Here is a 21,115-nt window from a genome sequence, read left to right on the forward strand (position 1 = left end):
AAAAAAAGATGGCGGGCTTAGCGATGGAGCATGCATCAAATTCCAGGACACGACTTATGACATAACTATACATGATAGGTCGTGAATGGACCCTCCTGATTGGGTACACCTTGTCGTGGTGGGATGGCTTTTATGCTTTGTTTTATCAAAAAAGTTTTAATTAAGTACCCTATGTTATTTACATGTACTATTATTATTTACTTACTACAGAGTATATGCTCATTTTCATATTTTTCGGGTTTTATTTCCAAGCATTTCTGAAGCTATTTTTCTAAAGCATGTTTTTTGAACCGGACTTCTTCCAAAAAACGTTGTGTGTACAGGGGCCTAATGACTCCACCAACAGCTGATATTGGGAGAAAAAAAACGATCAGACATATTGAAATTCAGTACGAGCCCATTTTAACCTATGAACCTTTTCACATATCTCTCTTTGTTTACAGAACGATGGTCTAGGAACACCCCCCCCCCCAAAAAAAAACAACATGTCTGAGTTCGGTCCAATTTGTCGGTCTGTTAAAAATTACAGACAGTACGTCTATGCTGCCTAATGCAACAGGACGGCGTGGGATCACATGTGGATGGTACAATCGGACCAAGAACAAATTAAGACTAGTTCCAGCTCACTGACTAAGTCTGTCCAATTTTTGCATGAGAAAAAGAAAAACAACAAAAAACTAATGTATGAATTTGGCCATAATCAGGTTCGTGAGAATTAACTCCTCTTTCCAGGATCATCTTCTGAATTGATCCGCTTGTAAAGCGCTGTGGAATATGTTGGCGCTATATAAATAAAATTATTATTATTATTATCCGCTATCTTACAATACAGTTATCAACTGAATGAAAATTGTTGTAAACGCATTTAATTCATATAAAAATGTGCAAAGGTATCCAAAAAATAAAACACAACTATATCAGATATGATCCAATGCCATTATCGCAGCGGCGTAGTCGTGCATCTTCCTGTAACCAACATTTAACTCTTCAGGGTAGGGTAAAAATTCTTGTACATGTTTGACCACGCACGCGGGGATCAGCTTGTACTTGCGAAAGTTCAGAAAGCCGTGGGCCCAGACTACAAAGGTTCTATAGGACGTTCGCCTTAGCTTGCTGCAAGAAAGCAAAAAAATAAATAAAATGACAGATTAGAAACTAACTTTCAACACTAAAGTTTGGAATGAGTAATGTTTTTTTAACCTCTTTTATGGACCAACATGGTGAACTGTTTGGCCTTTTATTCAATTGTTTAGTTAAAATCCAGATGCTATACAGATATATATATATATATATATATATATAAAAAAAACAAAAAAAACAACAGACATAGGGATTGCAGACTATAGGCATTACAGATGAAAAATCGTCTTTATTTTTTTCTGGTCGAAAACCAAGCTATTTTGCATTCTCTGGATCTGGCCTAAAGCTCACGACATGCTATGCAATATTCTACCATAGATAGGCTAATAACTTTCTTAAATAAATGTTGCAAACTCTTAAGCTGTTAGAAGTATTTAGTTTGTATTGGTTTTGCGCTTTTTATTTTAAAGCAAAAGAAGTATGAGTTAATTTACTAATGGCAAAGACCTTGAAAACTAAGGAATTTACACATAAGTATGTCACAAAACTAGAATTAAATATTGCAGCAAAAACCCATATGGTGTTAACGTAACTAATACTTACTGAAGATAATACAGAACATCATTTTTTCTCTTAATTTTGCCTAAGAAGCGATAAAGGAAATCAAGACGGTCTTTGTCTAAACACATCTCCTGGAAGGATGGATGCTTCGTGATACACAGGCGCTCTTTGTTAAGCTGCGGGAGAAGTACGGAAATCTCGTGGCAACATATGGACTCTTCCAAGGTAGACATGACGCAGCAGTGGCCACATTTACACCAACTGGTGTTTCTTATATCACGTCTGATATCCGGGACTTCGGGAAGTTCTTCCTTTACTCCTTGATGGTTTGTAGGATCGAACATAAAATTGGCCTGTTCTTGAGATGGTTTTTCCATGCCTTCCAGGACCCGGATACGCTGTGAAAAAAAAAATTTGAATATATAACTTTATATACAGAGTGTTTTTTTTCTGCACCAAAACCAAGAATAGTGGCAAGAAGAACATGGCTCAGGTTTTACATTTTCAACCCATTCATGGTAATGGGTGAAACTCACTGCAAAAGAAAAAACACTGAAAGGATTAGGCTAGGTTCCCATTGCGTTAATGGGTGAGCGCTAACGGACAGCATTGCACGGCGAAATTAACGCCGTGCACCGCGTCCGTTAGCGCTCCCATTGCCCGCAATGTTAAAGCGCATTGCTAGCGCGTGTCATTTTTGGCACGCGCTAGCGATGTGCCGGTCTTTTGTAGCGCGCCTCGGACGCTGCTTGCAGCGTCCGCGGCGCGCCCGAGGTCCGTTCCCCGCTCTCGCAGATCGGGGATCTGCGCTAGCGGGGACGTTTAACGCGACCCCGAAAAAGACATTGCGTTAGCGCAATCCGCTAGCGCTTAGCGCTAAACGGATTGCTCTAACGCAATCTGAACCTAGCCTTAACATACTGCATCTTGGCAAAAACATAGCAGGAATCAAAATACGGGGGGAGGAGAAAAAAAAAACTGTGTGCATGAGATTTTAGAAATCATCTAATTAATTTTGCCGTTATTGTAAAACACAGGGGTTTTTTCCGCACAAAAAATAAAAATAAAAAAAAAACACCTGGTGTGAACAAGTCCTAAAGGACAATAAAGGTAGTTGAGGAATGGTCAGACAACCATCTGGAGATACTAGATCTGTCCCCACAGCAGATGTTGAAGGAAAGATTGGGACACTTAATCCATCTGGATCGGTCATCAATGTGAGATTAGTGGGGGTCTGTTACCCACCACCCCCATTACATTGCAGTGTGTCCTCCTAAGCATCAGAGGCGCTGGGGATGCTGGCGGGTAGTGGGAGGTTCACCGGGCTCTGGTCTGGGGGCCACATACTACCACCGTGGCATCTGGACCAGGGTCCTGCAAATCTTATATGTAATACAGCTATTTCCAAACTTTCACCTACCCTGGCTTCTCTTTCTCGTAAACTCAGAATATCACCATGAACTTGTGGACCAAATTTCCTCTTCTTTGCTTCCGTTTCCAGCTAAAACGGGTGAAAGAAAAAGTTTAACAAACTTAAGTTAAAAAGAAAATATATCGTCATCACCAAAAGTTTAAAGAAACACTAAACCTAAAAAAAAGTATAGAATAAACTGGAAGGGGGTCGAAAACTTGTCCATAGGACCATCTAAAAAGAGCTTAAACATCGCCAACTTAAGGTACCGTCACACTAAGCGACGCTGCAGCGATCCAGACAACGATCCCGATCGCTGCAGCGTCGCTGTTTGGTTGCTGGAGAGCTGTCACACAGACAGCTCTCCAGCGACCAACGATGCCGAGGTCCCCGGGTAACCAGGGTAAACATCGGGTTACTAAGCGCAGGGCCGCGCTTAGTAACCCGATGTTTACCCTGGTTACCAGCGTAAAAGTAAAAAAACCCAAACACTACATACTTACCTTCCGCTGTCTGTCCCCCGGCGTTCTGCTTCTCTGCACTGTGTAAGCACAGCGGCCGGAAAGCAGAGCGGTGACGTCACCGCTGTGCCCTGCTTTCCGGCTGGCCGGCGCTCACAGTGCAGAGAAGCAGAACGCCGGGGGACAGACAGCGGAAGGTAAGTATGTAGTGTTTGTTTTTTTTTACTTTTACGCTGGTAACCAAGGTAAATATCGGGTTACTAAGCGTGGCCCTGCGCTTAGTAACCCGATGTTTACCCTGGTTACCAGTGAAGACATCGCTGGATCGGTGTCACACACACCGATCCAGCGATGTCTGCGGGAGATCCAGCGACGAAATAAGGTGCTGGCCTCCTAGCTCCGACGAACGACATCACAGCAGGATCCTGATCGCTGCTGCGTGTCAAACACAACGATATCGCTATCCAGGACGCTGCAAGGTCACGGATCGCTAGCGATATCGTTGTTAAGTTGTTCAGTGTGAATGTACCTTTAATCTGTAGCGCTGTACAGTCACAATCTATGAGCACATGTGTACCACCGCCAGAAAAAATAGTAATAATTAGCATACCAATACCAGTTATCTGCTTCATTAAATTCTTCTGCCATTTTCTGCTCCTAAGACTCTCTGTACTTTAAAATGTAAGTTAATGGGAGAGCACAGATGTCTTTTGGAGTCTTTTGCTTCAAAATAAAAAATAGGAATTTCTTCATTGTTTAATTGAGTGGAAAAAAAATGATTAGAGAATAAAAGTAGCATCACAAAAACCATGGGAAAAGCTTTCAAAAAAAGGCAACCAAAATAGTTTGAAAAACACTCAGGAAACGACCAAAAAAAATTGACCCAAAAGACGATTCAGAAAGAAAAAAAAAAAAAAAATTCCTGAAGCGTCTCCTGCATGAAAAATTTAGCAGGTAAGCTTGAGTTTAAAAGACGTCGCGTGAAGATAGACTTAGGTCGGCGTCACACTGGCGTTTTAAAAGGCCGAGTGCAAAGCGATAAAAAAATCGCATTGCACTCGGACCAATGTTAAGCTATGGCGCAGCTCCCACCAGCCGACTTTTTGTCGGACGTTTTTCTCGGTCCGAGACAATCGCAGCATGCTGCGATTGTCTCGGACCGAGGAAAACTCTCGGCTCACTCGCACCCATATGAGCCTATGGGTGCGAGTGAGACTACGCACATCACTTGGATATCATCCGAGTGATGTGCGTTATAAGCTGACCCCGGCAATGGAGGAGATGGAGAAATTAATTTCTCCGCCTCCTCCGCAGCTGCGCTCCGATCCTCCCTGTGCGAGAGAATCGGAGCACAGACGCATGACACTCGGCTCCTGCTCTGCTGCGAGCAGGAGCCGAGTGTCATTAGCATATCGCATCCGATGATCTTGCATCGGATGCAATACGCTAGTGTGATGCCGGCCTTAGTGTGTCATATGTGCACAGATCCGGCAGAGTGTTACTTACAGATGTACAATCCTCTCCGCTCAGTTTCTCTCCACCATTGTGCTCTGAAATATATAAGAAAAACTTAAATGGTTATTCCATTGACAAGGGGTCAATAGGATGACAGATGTCGTTATATCATCTGTCCGAGACTTTGATATAGACAGGGGTCACAATTGCGAGTGTAATGTGAGAAACTTGCGCGAGTCTCTCGCATCAATACCCGGCACTGGAGTGTTCAGCTACATAGAAATATATGCAGCCGCACACTCCGTTCCCGAGTGCCGGGTATTGATGTGCGAGTTTCTCGTATTGCACCGGCAAGTGTGACCCCGGCCTAAAAAGGATTCTCTAAGAAGCCTGCTCTGCGGCTGACTGAGCAAATCAGATATGTTTGCTCATGATGCTGCTCCTTTGACTGTTGAGACACATGTTTCAACCTGTTTCATCATTCAGCAGCACGTCCGATCACATGATTTAGACATGTTGCAGCTTGAAATATGTGACGGCGGGCAATTTTATCACCTTCCCTGAGAATCCCTTGAACAAGCTATAGGAATTCAAGCTCTCAGTTAAGCATTATGTAGAGTTCACACAGATTATGCTGTTTGATCCAACATGTGCAGTTTTATTGCTTTCCTAAAACCCAAGGGATTAAAAACCAAAACCGCCTCATTTGGGCACAAAGCTATAACAGAAAAGGAAACAGTTACTCTAGCAGGCACATATGTCAGTGTGGAATCACCTAAACAAATTACAGCCCTCTCCCCCACAGCTTCTGGCTGAAACTGCCAACACCAGAGGTCTTTTCTAACTCCCAGATATATTAAGGTCATTTATACTGTCAAGCTTTACACAAAGAAGAGGTATGGTCCTAGCCGTCTCTGTATCACCATCAGCCTGAGATCCAGCATCAAACAGAAGTGTTTAACTCCCTGCAGTTCACACTGAACAGCCTGCAGCTTCCACACGTTACTCTGCAATGCAAACACACAGAGTGCTCAGCTTTCCTAGCTGACCTGTGCAGTCTCCATTCAGAAAGAGACTCTGGCTTGTCTCCCTCCCAGCTACAGCTCACATTTTGGCTGGTCACTCACCAGCTTTAACACACTCCACTCTGCTCAATCCCCCAGCACACTGACACAGAGTGAACCCATTTCCTGGATTTTAGTCAAAGCTAGCCAGGTGCATCTAATAAAGACCTGCAGTGCTAGGATTTAAGCCAGTCTGACCTGGCTTGGCTACGTGTTGTGAATTCCGCTCTTGGGCTCCCTCCGGTGGTTGTAAGTGGCACTTTTGTGAGTTCTGCTCTTGGGCTCCCTCCGGTGGATTTAAGTGGAACTGCTGCTCCTTGGATTTAGCAGTCAGCAGCTGCTTCCACTGATCGTCTATTCTGGCTCGGCTATTTATCCTGGCTCTATCCTTCAGCCAGAGCCAGTTGTCAATGGTTCCTGCTTGGATTCACATCTCTCTTGGATTTCCCTGATATTCTGACCAGTTCAGCAAGATAAGTACTTGCTTTGTTCTTTTGCTTTCCACTTGTTGTGGACTTAATCGTTCAGCACATTCTATGTTTTTTCTAGTCCAGCTTGTCAGTATGGATTTATTCAGTTAAGCTGGAAGCTCTGGGAAGCAGATTTACCCTCCGCACCTTTAGTCAGGTGTGGAGATTTTTGTAAACTCTGTGGTGGATTTTTCTAGTTTTTAATACTGACCGCACAGTATTCTGTCCTGTTCTATCTATCTGGCTAGATTGGCCGCCTTTGCTACATCCTAGTTTCATTCTGTGTATGTCATTTCCCTCTCCACTCACAGTGAATATTTGTGGGGGGCTGTCTGTCCTTTGGGAATTTTCTCTGAGGCAAGATAGCTTTCCTGTTTCTATCTTTAGGGGTAGTTAGTCCTCCGGCTGTGACGAGGTGTCTAGGGAGTGACAGGAACATCCCACGGCTACTTCTAGTGTTGTGTTAAGCTCAGGAACTGCGGTCAGTACAGGTACCACCTCCTCCAGAGCACGTCCCATGTTGCTCCTAAACCACCAGTTCATAACAGTACAACTGGCCCAAAATGAATTAAATGCATCTCAAGAGAAGGAAAAAAGAAAAATTCTGAGCCATTTTTTTTTCTGCAGTCTGTTTTGTCTTTTTTTTCCTCTTAATCTCTGGGTGGTTCAGGATTTTGGCGCTGGCATGGATGTTCAGGGTTTGTTTTCTCGTGTGGATCAACTTGCTGCAAGAGTACAGAGTATCCAAAATTATGTTGTCAAGACTCCGGCTTTAGAGCCTAAAATTCCTGCTCCTGATTTGTTTTTTGGGGACAGATCCAAGTTTTTGAACTTTAAAAATAACTGCAAATTGTTTTTTGCTTTGAAACCCCGTTCCTCTGGTGATCCCATTCAGCAGGTTAAAATCGTCATCTCTCTGCTGCGTGTTGACCCTCAGGACTGGGCATTCTCCCTTGAATCAGGGAATCCGGCATTGCTTAATGTAGACGCATTTTTTCAAGCGCTCGGATTATTGTATGACGAACCTAATTCTGTGGATCATGCAGAAAAAAACTTGTTGGCCCTATGTCAGGGTCAGGAAGCGGCAGAATTATACTGCCAGAAATTTAGAAAATGGTCTTTGCTCACTAAATGGAATGAGGATGCTCTGGCAGCAATTTTCAGAATGGGTCTTTCTGAAGCCCTTAAAGATGTTATGGTGGGGTTCCCCACGCCTGCTGGTTTGAGCTAATCTATGTCTCTAGCCATTCAGATTGATCGGAGCCTGCGCGAGCGCAAAGTTGTGCACCATATGGCAGTGTCCTCTGAGCGGAGTCCTGAGCCTATGCAATGTGATAGGATTTTGACTAGAGCAGAACGGCAGGGATTCAGACGTCAGAATGGGCTATGTTTTTACTGTGGTGATTCTGCTCATGTTATTTCTGATTGCCCTAAGAGTACTAAGAGGGTCGCTAGGTCTGTTACCATCAGTACTGTACAGCCTAAATTTCTCTTATCTGTGACCCTGATTTGCTCATTATCGTTCTTTTCTGTCATGGCATTTGTGGATTCAGGCGCTGCCCTGAACTTAATGGACTTGGAATTCACCAGGCGCTGTGGTTTTTCCTTGCAGCCTTTGCAGAGCCCTATTCCTTTGAGGGGGATTGATGCTACACCATTGGCCAAGAATAAACCTCAGTATTGGACTCAGCTGACCATGTGCATGGCTCCAGCACATCAGGAAGATTGCCGTTTTCTGGTGTTGCATAACTTGCATGATGTTGTTGTACTGGGTTTTCCATGGTTACAGGAACATAATCCGGTGCTGGATTGGAAATCTATGTCTGTGACTAGTTGGGGTTGTCAAGGGGTACATTGTGACGTTCCTTTGATGTCAATTTCCTCTTCCCCCTCTTCTGAAGTCCCTGAGTTTTTGTCGGATTTCCAGGATGTATTTGATGAGCCCAAGTCCAGTTCCCTTCCTCCACATAGGGACTGTGATTGTGCTATTAACTTGATTCCTGGCTGTAAGTTCCCTAAGGGCCGACTTTTCAATCTGTCTGTGCCAGAGCATGCCGCCATGCGGACTTATGTCAAGGAGTCTTTGGAGAAGGCGCATATTTGGCCGTCTTCGTCACCATTGGGAGCGGGATTCTTTTTTGTTGCCAAGAAGGATGGCTCCTTGAGACCCTGTATTGATTATCGCCTTCTTAATAAGATCACGGTCAAATTCCAATACCCTTTACCTTTGCTTTCTGATTTGTTTGCTCGGATTAATGGGGCTAGTTGGTTTACTAAGATTGACCTTCGAGGGGCATATAATCTTGTTCGTATTAAACAGGGTGACGAATGGAAAACTGCATTTAATACACCCGAAGGCCATTTTGAATACCTTGTGATGCCTTTCGGGCTTTCTAATGCTCCTTCTGTATTTCAGTCCTTCATGCATGATATTTTCCGCAATTATCTTGATAAATTCATGATTGTGTATTTGGATGATATTTTGATTTTTTCCGATGATTGGGAGTCTCATGTGAAGCAGGTCAGGATGGTATTCCAGATCCTTCGTGATAATGCTTTATTTGTGAAGGGGTCTAAGTGCCTATTTGGAGTTCAGAAGGTCTCTTTTTTGGGTTTTATTTTTTCTCCCTCGTCTATAGAAATGGATCCTGTTAAGGTCCAAGCCATTCATGACTGGATTCAACCCACATCGGTGAAGAGCCTTCAGAAATTTTTGGGCTTTGCTAATTTTTATCGCCGTTTCATTGCCAACTTTTCCAGTGTGGTTAAGCCCCTGACCGATTTGACGAAGAAAGGCGCTGATGTGACGAATTGGTCCTCTGCGGCTGTTGAGGTCTTTCAGGAGCTTAAACGCCGATTTACTTCTGCCCCTGTGTTGCGTCAGACGGATGTTTCTCTTCCTTTTCAGGTTGAGGTTTGTCGCTTCGGAGATTGGGGCAGGGGCCGTTTTGTCTCAGAGGAATTCTGATGGTTCTTTGATGAAACCGTGTGCTTTTTTTTCCAGAAAGTTTTCGCCTGCGGAGCGCAATTATGACGTTGGCAATCGGGAGTTGTTGGCTATGAAGTGGGCATTTGAGGAGTGGCGACATTGGCTTGAGGGAGCCAAGCACCGCGTTGTGGTCTTGACCGATCATAAGAATCTGATTTACCTCGAGTCGGCCAAGCGGCTGAACCCTAGACAGGCTCGATGGTCCCTGTTTTTCTCCCGTTTTGATTTTGTGGTCTCGTATCTTCCGGGATCTAAGAATGTTAAGGCTGATGCCCTCTCTAGGAGTTTTTTGCCTGATTCTCCTGGAGTCCTTGAGCCGGTTGGCATTCTTAAAGAAGGGGTGATTCTTTCTGCCATCTCCCCTGATTTGGGGCGGGTGCTTCAGGAATTTCAGGCTGATAAACCTGACCGCTGTCCAGTGGGGAAGCTGTTTGTTCCTGATAGATGGACTAGTAAGGTAATTTCTGAGGTTCATTGTTCAGTGTTGGCTGGTCATCCTGGGATTTTTGGTACCAGAGATTTGGTTGCTAGGTCCTTTTGGTGGCCTTCCTTGTCGCGGGATGTGCGTTCTTTTGTGCAGTCATGTGGGACTTGTGCCCGGGCCAAGCCTTGCTGTTCCCGCGCTAGTGGGTTGCTTTTGCCTTTGCCGGTCCCTGAGAGGCCCTGGACGCATATTTCCATGGATTTTATTTCGGATCTCCCTGTTTCCCAGAAGATGTCTTATCTGGGTGGTTTGTGACCGGTTCTCTAAAATGGTCCATTTGGTACCTTTGCCTAAATTGCCTTCCTACTCTGATTTGGTTCCATTGTTTTTTCAGCATGTGGTTCGTTTGCATGGCATTCCGGAGAATATTGTGTCTGACAGAGGTTCCCAGTTTGTTTCTAGGTTTTGGCGGGCCTTTTGTGCTAGGATGGGCATAGATTTGTCTTTTTCTTCGGCGTTCCATCCTCAGACAAATGGCCAAACTGAGCGAACTAATCAGACCTTGGAAACCTATTTGAGATGCTTTGTGTCTGCTGATCAGGATGATTGGGTGGCTTTCTTGCCGTTGGCCGAGTTTGCCCTTAATAATCGGGCTAGTTCGGCTACTTTGGTTTCGCCTTTCTTTTGTAATTTTGGTTTTCATCCTCGTTTTTCTTCGGGGCAGGTTGAGCCTTCTGATTGTCCTGGTGTGGATTCTGTGGTGGACAGGTTACAGCAGATTTGGACTCATGTGGTAGACAATTTGACGTTGTCTCAGGAAAAGGCTCAACGTTTTGCTAACCGCCGTCGGTGTGTTGGTCCCCGGCTTCGGGTGGGGGATTTAGTCTGGTTATCTTCTCGTCATGTCCCTATGAAGGTTTCTTCCCCTAAGTTCAAACCTCGGTTTATTGGTCCTTATAAGATTTCTGAGATTATCAATCCGGTATCTTTTCGTTTGGCCCTTCCAGCCTCTTTTGCCATCCATAATTTTTTCCATAGATCTTTGTTGCGGAGATATGTGGTGCCCGTTGTTCCCTCTGTTGATCCTCCTGCCCCGGTGTTGTTTGAAGGGGAGTTGGAATATGTGGTGGAGAAAATTTTGGATTCTCGTTTTTCGAGGCGGAGGCTTCAGTATCTTGTCAAGTGGAAGGGTTATGGCCAGGAGGATAATTCTTGGGTTGTTGCCTCTGATGACCATGCCGCCGATTTGGTTCGTGCCTTTCACTTGGCTCGTCCTGATCGGCCTGGGGGCTCTGGTGAGGGTTCGGTGACCCCTCCTCAAGGGGGGGGGTACTGTTGTGAATTCCGCTCTTGGGCTCCCTCCGGTGGTTGTAAGTGGCACTTTTGTGAGTTCTGCTCTTGGGCTCCCTCCGGTGGATTTAAGTGGAACTGCTGCTCCTTGGATTTGGCAGTCAGCAGCTGCTTCCACTGATCGTCTATTCTGGCTCGGCTATTTATCCTGGCTCTATCCTTCAGCCAGTGCCAGTTGTCAATGGTTCCTGCTTGGATTCACATCTCTCTTGGATTTCCCTGATATTCTGACCAGTTCAGCAAGATAAGTCCTTGCTTTGTTCTTTTGCTTTCCACTTGTTGTGGACTTAATCGTTCAGCACATTCTATGTTTTTTCTAGTCCAGCTTGTCAGTATGGATTTATTCAGTTAAGCTGGAAGCTCTGGGAAGCAGATTTACCCTCCGCACCTTTAGTGTGGAGATATTTGTAAACTCTGTGATGAATTTTTCTAGTTTTTAATACTGACCTCAAAGTATTCTGTCCTGTTCTATCTATCTAGCTAGATTGGCCGCCTTTGCTACATCCTAGTTTCATTCTGTGTATGTAATTTCCCTCTCCACTCAGTCAATATTTGTGGGGGGCTGTCTGTCCTTTGGGAATTTTCTCTGAGGCAAGATAGCTTTCCTGTTTCTATCTTTAGGGGTAGTTAGTCCTCCGGCTGTGACGAGGTGTCTAGGGAGTGACAGGAACATCCCACGGGTACTTCTAGTGTTGTGTTAAGCTCAGGAACTGCGGTCAGTACAGGTACCACCTCCTCCAGAGCACGTCCCATGTTGCTCCTAAACCACCAGTTCATAACAGCTACGTAACCCCCTCCTCTGCCCAAAGCCAAGGACTAGGCACCATCTGCCAACACACAGTGCCTACATGGCTTTAAATTGACTAGGGAGGGAGGCTCATGCCTGGCCAATTTCAGAAAACAATTATTGGTGGGACACAAAACCACAGTCTGTGCGTATAACGACCTGAGCCATGGGATAGTTCTTGGCATCTCTATAGATACACCTTACCTCCACCCCATTCCTGGGGTCTAGCACATGTGGAAGTGTGTCCCTTACCAGAGTCACCAAACTCCCTGAGTCCAGAGGTCCAGTCACTTGGACACCATTCACAGTCACCTGGCATGGCTACGGCCCCTCACCAGGGTGAGGAACAGCATCGCATGCAGGGTAGGGGAAGTAGGAGTTCAACCAGTTAATGCCGCAGTCCACTGGGTTCTGGGAATTAATCAGTTTCACCAGCTCCTGTATCGAGGTACTGTTTGAAACTCGCCTCCAGCACTGCGGACATCAGTTCTCCTTTGCACAAATCCACTAAAAGAGAAGGCTCTCGACTCTCAGCACTCCCCTGAGCTGCACCAGCAATGCTATGACACCGCAGCAATGTCACATTCTGGCAGGACAGCTCCTCCATGTTTTCAGAATGTGTTTGCAATGCTAGCTGTAGCTGCCTTTACGCAGGACATTCAATCTTTACACTTCAATCGCCTGTGCTCTCTGGGACTTCTGCCCGCATTCTCCACCAATTATAAGATTTACGTTCACAAGTAAGCATTACATAGCATTCATACAGGCATGTAGTTTGATCCAAGCCCCCTGAGGAAGCGTTATTAACGTGAAACGCGCGTTGGGGAACATGGCCGCAGTCTTGGAAGGATTGACAAACAGAATGGGTAATCACTCTTTTCATTGATTGTACCCCTTTTTTACGTGTGTAGAATGCAAAAACTTATTGACATTTAATAATAGACACTGTATTACTATTCCTCTATTGGAAAGTTTTCCTATTACTATTTTACATAGAGTAATTGAATTCAAGAATACCAGTTGATGCTTGTGTCTCTTATGAATTTTTAACATTGGATAAAACTATCTAGATGTTCACATTTTGCCACTATGTCCTGAACAATTCTCCAACCTCCTTTTTCACCCACGGATCAAATCACATTGTACCCATACAAATTTAACATTGTTAATGTATTTTTTGTAATCTTTTGTAACAATAATAAAAGCTTTATAATTTTAGTATATTTTGACTCTGTTTTTCCTTGTTTTGCATGTGCAGTTTTATTGCTTTCATAAAATTCCAGCTTCTGGCTGAGACTGTTAACACCAGAGATCTTTCTTCCTTTCAGATACAATAAGGTGCTATATACGGTCTAGTTTTCCAGAGAAAATTTTGCACAAAAAAGAGGTAAGATCCTATCAGTGTCTGTATCACCTTCAGCCTGAACTCCAGCAGCTTTCAGCGCCAAACAAAAGTGTTCACATTAGTGATGAGCGAGTGTACTCGTTACTCGAGATTTCCCGAGCATGCTCGGGTGTCCTCTGAGTATTTTTTAGTGCTCGCAGATTTAGTTTTCAGCGCCGCAGCTGAATGATTTACATCTGTTAGCCAGCTTGATTACATGTGGGGATTCCCTAGCAACCAGGCAACCCCCACGTGTACTTATGCTGGCTAGTAGCTGTAAATCATGCAGCTGCATCAACAAAAACTAAATCTCCGAGCACTTACAAATACTCGGAGACCCCCCCAAGCATGCTCGGGAAATCTCGAGAAACGAGTATATTCGCTCATCACTATTCACCACACACAACCCACACTGAACAGGCTGCAGATTCCATATGTTTCTCTGCAGCTCAAACATACAGACTGCTCAGCTTTCCTAGCTGATCCGCGCAGTCAACATTCAGAGAGAAACTCCAGCATGTCTCTCTCCCAGCTACAGTTCACATTTTAGCTGGCCACTTCACTGGCAGCACACTCGACTTTGCTCAACCTCCAGCAAACTGACAAAGGGTGAACCCATTTCCTAGTTCTTAATCAAAATTAACCAATTCCATCTAATTGAGACCTGCAGTGCTAGGATTTAACCCAGGCTTTGCTGCAAAGTACATGGGAGCTTTTCTCAGCATTTATGTCAGAAGGAAGACATATGAATGAGGCCTAATTGGTACGCACCTACATATATTGATGTAAACTACACATCCTATTCAAAGAGAAGGCATGCAGCAGCCGAGAAACAGACTACGATGTTCTTCACTACAGGATAATACGCACTGCAGCTGCTGAAGAGCCTCTTGAGAGAGGGGCAGCACGACATGTCAGTCACTCAGTAGCTGACCCGAGAAAGAGCTTCATGAATAACAGATCTGTGAAACATGGCCTCTACAGAAGGAGATAAGCAAAGTCTTTGCAGTGCCGCTTATCTCTGAATCATTAGGAATATGACGTGTATATAAATATTATCTACAGTGATGCCAATAGAAAGACCACCACAGGGATTACCACCTCCTTTCCTAGAGCACATGTTCAGTTCTAACGTACTAGCTACTGAACCTGTTCTACGCCAGGGTGGCGAACATTTTTAATGGTACATTTACACAGTGTCTTCAATAAAATGGCGCCGGATCACGATATGTGCACATTCTTACTCTGCACCATTTTATTTAATGTACTACAACGTCAACATACCAGTGCGCATTAGCCGGCTGGCTATAGGGATAATGGCGATGGCTGGCACGTGTGCACTGCTATGCTGACGTTGTAGTAGAATTCTTCAATAAAATGGTACCGGATCACGATATGTGCACGTTCTTACTCCGGCGCCATTTTATTTAATGTACTACCACGTCAACATACCAGTGCGCATTAGCCGGCCATAGGGATAATGGCGATGGCTGGCTGGCAAGTGTACACTGCTATGCTGACGTTGTAGTAGAATTCTTCAATAAAATGGTACCGAAGTCAGCGCGTGTGCATCCCGCGATATTCGGCGCCGTCTTGTTGAAGACATCGTGTCTGTGAATTCGCACAAACGGCGTCCTCAATAAAATGGTGCCGAAGTGCGGTATGCGCATGAGCTGACTCTGATGCCACACTGCGCAGGCGACGCCAATCCTGGCTTTGGACAGAAGGACGCATCCACTGTTATATAAGATACTAGACTTCCCCACTTTTGAAATTCTTTCTTACATGTACCTAGAAAATCCTCTTCGGTGTCCGTTTCCTCCTCAGATTCATTCTTAACGAGGCCATCCCCTATGTAATACATAAAGAGGCATTGAATAAAAACAGTGGAACATTGTTTTTTTTTTTTTTTTTAAGTTCTATACATACAATTAACTTTGACTCGATACAATGAGCCCGATTCATCATTTCTGTTTTTGCTTTAATCAACTCATTTTTCTTTTTTTTTTGTTTTGTGGAATAATTCATTCTCATTTTTTTGTGGCAAATTCTTCAAAAAAGGACCACAAGGTTCATGAATTTTGTGCAAAATAGGGATTTTTGTGTACTCACCGTAAAATCCTTTTCTCCGAGCCATCCATTGGGGGACACAGACCGTGGGTGTATGCTGCTGCCACTAGGAGGCTGACACTAAGTGAAAACAAAGAAAGTTAGCTCCTCCCCTGCAGTATACACCCTCCTGCTGGCTCTCAGCTAACCAGTTCGGTGCAAAAGCAGTAGGAGATCAATAACAACATATGAGCGTATAGCATGTCACATTACATATGAGAGTATAGCATGTCAAATTATAAAACAAGCACAAACTAATAATAGGGAGGGAGCTGTGTCCCCCAATGAATGGCTCGGAGAAAAGGATTTTACGGGAGTACACAAAAATCCCTATTTCTCCTTCGCCTCATTGGGGGACACAGACCGTGGGACGTCCCAAAGCAGTCCCTGGGTGGGGACAACATCAGATCAGGCCGGTGTAACTGCTACTTACAAGTGCGTCACCGCGGCCTGCAGAGTCCGCCTGCCCAGACTCACATCTGTGGAAGTGTGGGAATTATAGTGCTTCAAGAATGCATGCGGACTGGAGGAATTTGCAAGCTTGCGGCCGTGCTTGCCGACGTCTGGTGTCTAGAGCCCACAGACAGGGAGATAGGCTGACATCTAGCACGGAGGGACTCCTGGATGGTGAAACGAATCCACCAGGCTAACAAGGCTGATGAAACGGCTAAACCCTTCCTGTGACCGTCAGGAAGCCGTTTTACCATGGAGAAGCCCAAGAAAGTGTGCAACCTTCGGAAGGACGCCGTCCTCGATACGTACCCACTCGGAGCACTCACTCGCCTGAGGGCGACCTTGCCTTGATGGTAATAAGGAAAAAAGTCTGAAAGAACAGAGCGGCGAGCTCTGAAGACTCATCAGGATGACAGGAACGCCGAGAAAAAAAGGGGGGGCGACCTTCCCTGATAGTAAAGTCTGTCCGGATCAAAAAAGGAGTCTACTGTAAGATCTCCAGGACCATTAAGGTCCCACAGATCTAACGGTACGTGGTAGGGAAGAACTACAGGTGAAGACTCCCTGCTAGAAATTCCATATTAGCAGTTTTGTCGCAATAAGACGGAAAAATACTAGTACGGCAAGCAAGAGAACCTGACATTGTCAGTGCGGGTCTCCCGGGAACACTGGGGCCCTTCCTGCTTCCAAAAAGATCTCAGAAGTAGTGGAAGAGGGGTTATGGAAATTGGTACCATGGAAGAACAGAGCCTCACTGTGATGGTCTTGGATCTCGAGGTCAAACCATGAACTGGAGTACATTGGTGTTCAATTTGGACGCCATCCGACCTACATCTGGAGTACTCCAGTGAAGGCAGGTCTGATAGAAGACTACCGGGTGAAGTTCCCACTCACTTGAGGAGAAACCCTGACGGCTGAATATGTCTGCCGCCCAGTGCTCTACTCCAGGGATATGTACTGCTGAGATCACCGAGTGATAGATCTCGGCGCATCAGAGAGTGCGAGGTACCTCGGCCATGGCGCTTGACTGTGGGTACCTGCTAGATGGTTGACGTATGGCGCAGCCGTGGCATTATCCAATTGAAGACGGATGGTTGACCCGCCTGAAGGCAGTGAACCTGCTGTAGGATTAGCCGTACCGTTCGGATCCTCCGAGCAATGATCGGGAGAAGAAGACTGGCATTGGTATTCCCTAATAACCCTTGGACCACGAGAAAGCTCTGGATGAGGAAGGAGCTCTGAGACTACCCTTTGAAAGCCTGATTGACTTGCTGAAAAACGAGCGGAGCGAAAGAAACTGCTTCCATTGTCGTCTTTTTCCCCAGAACCCTCCTAGCGAATTGAATGAACCGAGGGAATGAGTGTTCAAGTGCACTAGCTCCCTGTTGAAGGGCCACGACCTTGACTCGAGAGAGGATTACCATCCTTCTTGTGCAGGATCATCCTCAAAAAGGAGCTGCTGGGCTGGGAATGAGGAAAAACTTGTCTAAGTTTAGCTGCTAGCCCACGTGAGAGGGTATTGCAAGTGATATAGACGACTCAGCGTAGTCCTGGAAGAGCGGCTAGATGTCATGTCGGACGCTGTTCAGACCAGGTCATTCGACAGATAGCGGTAATTCCACTTTTGACCACTATTTCCTCATTGGCGTCGGCTAGATTCTTTCTAGCTGTTCCGGGGTTAATTTACCTGATCCTCGGATTGGAAGCTGGGCCATGCCCATTGCCTTTAAATAGCTCTCCTTATCATTGGGCGTCGCCGATTATAGCTTCTGTCTTGTGCGTTGTTATCTCGGTCTGGAGTGGAGAGCTGGTTGCCGGAGAGTCGTTGCTGGTGGTGTATTTTCCTTTGTCTTATTTACTCCTTCCTATATTTGTATTTATTTTGCCCTGCACATTTATAGTGTATTACTGAGTGTCTGCGGCGTGGTGTATATTTTCCTTTATCCTTGTCTGTGCTAACTGTGGGTATTGGTGAATTACATCTTCACTGGGTGGTGCGCGGAGGTTTTCAGCCTAGGGTTGAAACAGGAGACAGGGCGAGGGTCGAGGCCTGGACATGCACACCATCAGTGTAAACTCCAGGTAGAGGGTCAGTCAGGATTTCCCTAGTCTGAGGGAAATTGCAGGGGCCCGGGTTATTAGCTCTCGCTCACCTAGTCTCCCCGTGACACTAGAAAGTCGACCCAGATAGGGCAGGACGACTATGCTTCTAGGGTGCAAGAGGTACATGACAACCGCCATGACCCTTGCGACCACTGTGGTGCAGTAGCCAGGCCGAAGGGCAAGGTCGTGACTTGAAAATGCTGTTCGCGAATGGAAGGCGAAGGGATTAGTGTAGAGGGGAAAAATAAGAATGTGAGGGTAAAAATGCCGAATGTCGATGGATGCCAGAAACTCCACATTTTTCTGTTGAAGTAATGGCTGAGCGGAGGAACTCCATCTGAAAAAGGAGGACCTTGTCAAAGGTTGTTAGAAGTTTGAGGTCCAGGATCGGTCTTACTTTTCATTCCCCCTTTTTGGAACCAAGATCCCTTAGATCTAGACTGTCCTGGACAACGCTTCCACTGCTGGTTGGGTCTGTAGAAAAGAAACGATCCCTTGTTAATCTCCAGCTCAGAAGATTTGATTGGCCAGCTGTACTGTCTTCAAGGAAAGGTTACTTGTGTGAATCGAAGTAGTTAAGGTCTCTGATCAGGAGACTATTGGTCCAGCAATCCATGTGGCGGCTAAGGAAGGGTAGAGCGCTGAACCCAAAGACACAAGACGGGACGAACCAGATTTGCTATCCGAACGTCTGTGATATTTTAATTGATGATACGTCGGGCAGGGACACTGGTAGGTATACCACAAGAAATTCTACCCGGATAGTCTGCCAAGTGGCAGAATGCGGGGCTGCATCCAGCAGGTCAGGAAAAAACAGTCTCTTGCCATCGTCGTGCAGAGTAGAAAATTAGGAACCCTCGATCCACCATCCTCTTAACAGGGAGGAATCGTCCGCTTTCTTGCATCAGCCGATAAATAGTGGTGATACAAAGGGAGGTGCTCGGACGCCAGGGCAGGTTGTCTGGCGATAGGCCTGGATGCAGAAGAGGATACATGGAGGCGACACTGCATGTGCTCGTCTGTTGATGGTGTGTGTGTGTGTGTGTGTGTGTGTGTGTGGGGGGGGGAAATCGGTGCCCTTTAAAGGACCCATCGCCCATAAAAATGAGACCAGGTATGGCATCCCACGTAGAGGCTTCTGTCCAGGGAACCGCTCGTCAATTTGTTGATGATATAAATAGGTGAGTCCCTCTTTTTCTGAAGCTCTGGCAATCCAAGGCAATATGTGATCCATATTCAGAGCGTTCTCAACAAATCATAGGGGAGAAATCAGGAAATGAAAACTTCCGTTTTCTAGACGCCTGTGCATTCTTCTAGAATACTTGCGGCCCTTGCTAGCCGATGGCTCCCATTGTAGGAGAGGGACCATGTATATTGGTCCTGCGAGCACTCCGAGCCACGGAGGGTTCACAGAGGGATTCAATCTCTTGGTCAGAGAAGCCATGGGTTGCGGTTAGTGACAAAGTCCACTGAGGGGGACTAGTATTCTGAGATAAATGGGATCAGCGGCGGAGGGCTCCAGAGCTCAGTTAGGGTGACCAGGTTCGGATTGAACATGTGCCCTTAAGACCAGTGAATACTAGTCATGCGCCTTTAAGACCAGTGAATACTGGTCATGTGCCTTTAAGACCAGGGCAAGCTGGTCATGTGCTTTTAAGACCAGGGCATACTGGCCATGTGCGCAAGACCAGGGCATACTGGTCACATGCCTTTAAGACCAGGGCATACTGGTCACGTGCCTTTAAGACCAGGGCATACTGGTCACGCCTTTAAGACCGGGACATTTTTCAAGGATTACGCCAGAGGTGAAGCCCTTTGAGGGGAACTAGGTACTCTGGGAAGAGCTGGGATCGGCGGCGGCGGAGAGCTCCTGGGAAAGGTGACCGGCTTCTGGCTGGTCGTGACTTAAAGAGCAGAGAATGCTGGAATGTGCCCCTTTTAAACTAGGGAACCTTTATTTAAGACCAGGGAATGCGGTCATGTACCCTTAAGGCCCGTGCCTTTAAGACCGAAGCTTGCTGTCCAGAGATTGCAGGTCTTAAGTATTAAAAATAGGGAACGCTAGTCCCTTTATGCTGCCGGAGTATTCTCCTTACCGAGATTCTGAGTCCCCCATCTGGAACAGCGTGGGGTACAGCGCTGAGTACCGCCGGAGCGAGGCCGCAGCCACTTCCGGATGAGCTCGTGTCCGGAAATGGCAGGAGGATGAAAATGGCCGCCGAGAATAGAACTCTCGTCCTGAATGAGAGGCGCCTGAATAGGGGGGCGGAGCCTGAAGTGCGGCCTAGCATGGGCTGGAGTTCCGGGTTGCGGCCTACACAAACCCGAAGCCGGGGGCTAAATTTTTGCAGCCAGCAGGCGCCGAACGAGGGACAAAAAAACGCCGGGTGCGCAGAGCCCTCCAACCGCTCGAGTCCCGGCACTTACCCCAGTATGCAGCTCTGTTCAGCAGGTTAGAAGGTAGAAAAGATCCTGTGCTGTTGCTGCTGTTTGGATGGTGCAGGGATAAGAAAAGTCCTCAATCCATCATCCCTTTGCAGGGAGGTGGAGAGGAACCGTCCGCCTCCTTGTACCATCCGCTCTTAATAGTGGTGGTGCAGTGGGGGCTGCTCGGACGCCACGCTGAATAGTGCCTCTGAACAGCCGAGGGTAAAACCTGGTGGGCAGGGCTGATGTCCGGCAATAAGGCCTGGCTGCAGAAGAGGATACTGGAGGTGACACTCCAGTGCTCGTCTGATAAGGGAGGGGGGAGATCGGTGCCCTTGAAGGGGCCTGTCGCCCCTAGAATCAGCTCAGGCAGTGGCTTCCCACGTCGCAGGAGAGGATACAGAGAGGTGAAACTCCCGTGCTCGCCTGTTGTTGGTTCGGGGAGATCGGAACATGAAAGAATCCGTCGCCCCCTTCTTCCGTTGTAAAGGTAAAGAGTTCTTTGGGTCTGAATAGCAGACCAGTCCGTGTGCCTCCTACGGACACTAAGCAAGAACTGGTTAGCTGAGAGCCAGCAGGAGGGTGTA

At 46.2% G+C, this 21,115-nt stretch overlaps 1 protein-coding gene across 3 annotated transcripts in view; it reads right to left on the reverse strand.

Annotated features, from left to right (window-relative positions):
• Nucleotides 1-844: 844 nt before the first annotated feature.
• Nucleotides 845-21,115, reverse strand: part of LOC143764544 (uncharacterized) — a 43,754-nt gene continuing 23,483 nt past the window's right edge. For all 3 annotated transcript variants that reach the window (XM_077250195.1, XM_077250194.1, XM_077250196.1), the window contains exons 8-12: nt 15,228-15,287; nt 5,020-5,063; nt 3,062-3,142; nt 1,684-2,039; nt 845-1,113 (exon numbers count right to left, since the gene is read on the reverse strand). In XM_077250195.1, the coding sequence (XP_077106310.1) occupies nt 918-1,113; nt 1,684-2,039; nt 3,062-3,142; nt 5,020-5,063; nt 15,228-15,287 (737 nt within the window). In that variant the 3' untranslated portion in view covers nt 845-917. The remainder of the gene's footprint in view (nt 1,114-1,683; nt 2,040-3,061; nt 3,143-5,019; nt 5,064-15,227; nt 15,288-21,115) is intronic.

Source organism: Ranitomeya variabilis, chromosome 4 (assembly GCF_051348905.1).
Source record: "Ranitomeya variabilis isolate aRanVar5 chromosome 4, aRanVar5.hap1, whole genome shotgun sequence".
Lineage (NCBI taxonomy): Eukaryota > Metazoa > Chordata > Amphibia > Anura > Dendrobatidae > Ranitomeya > Ranitomeya variabilis.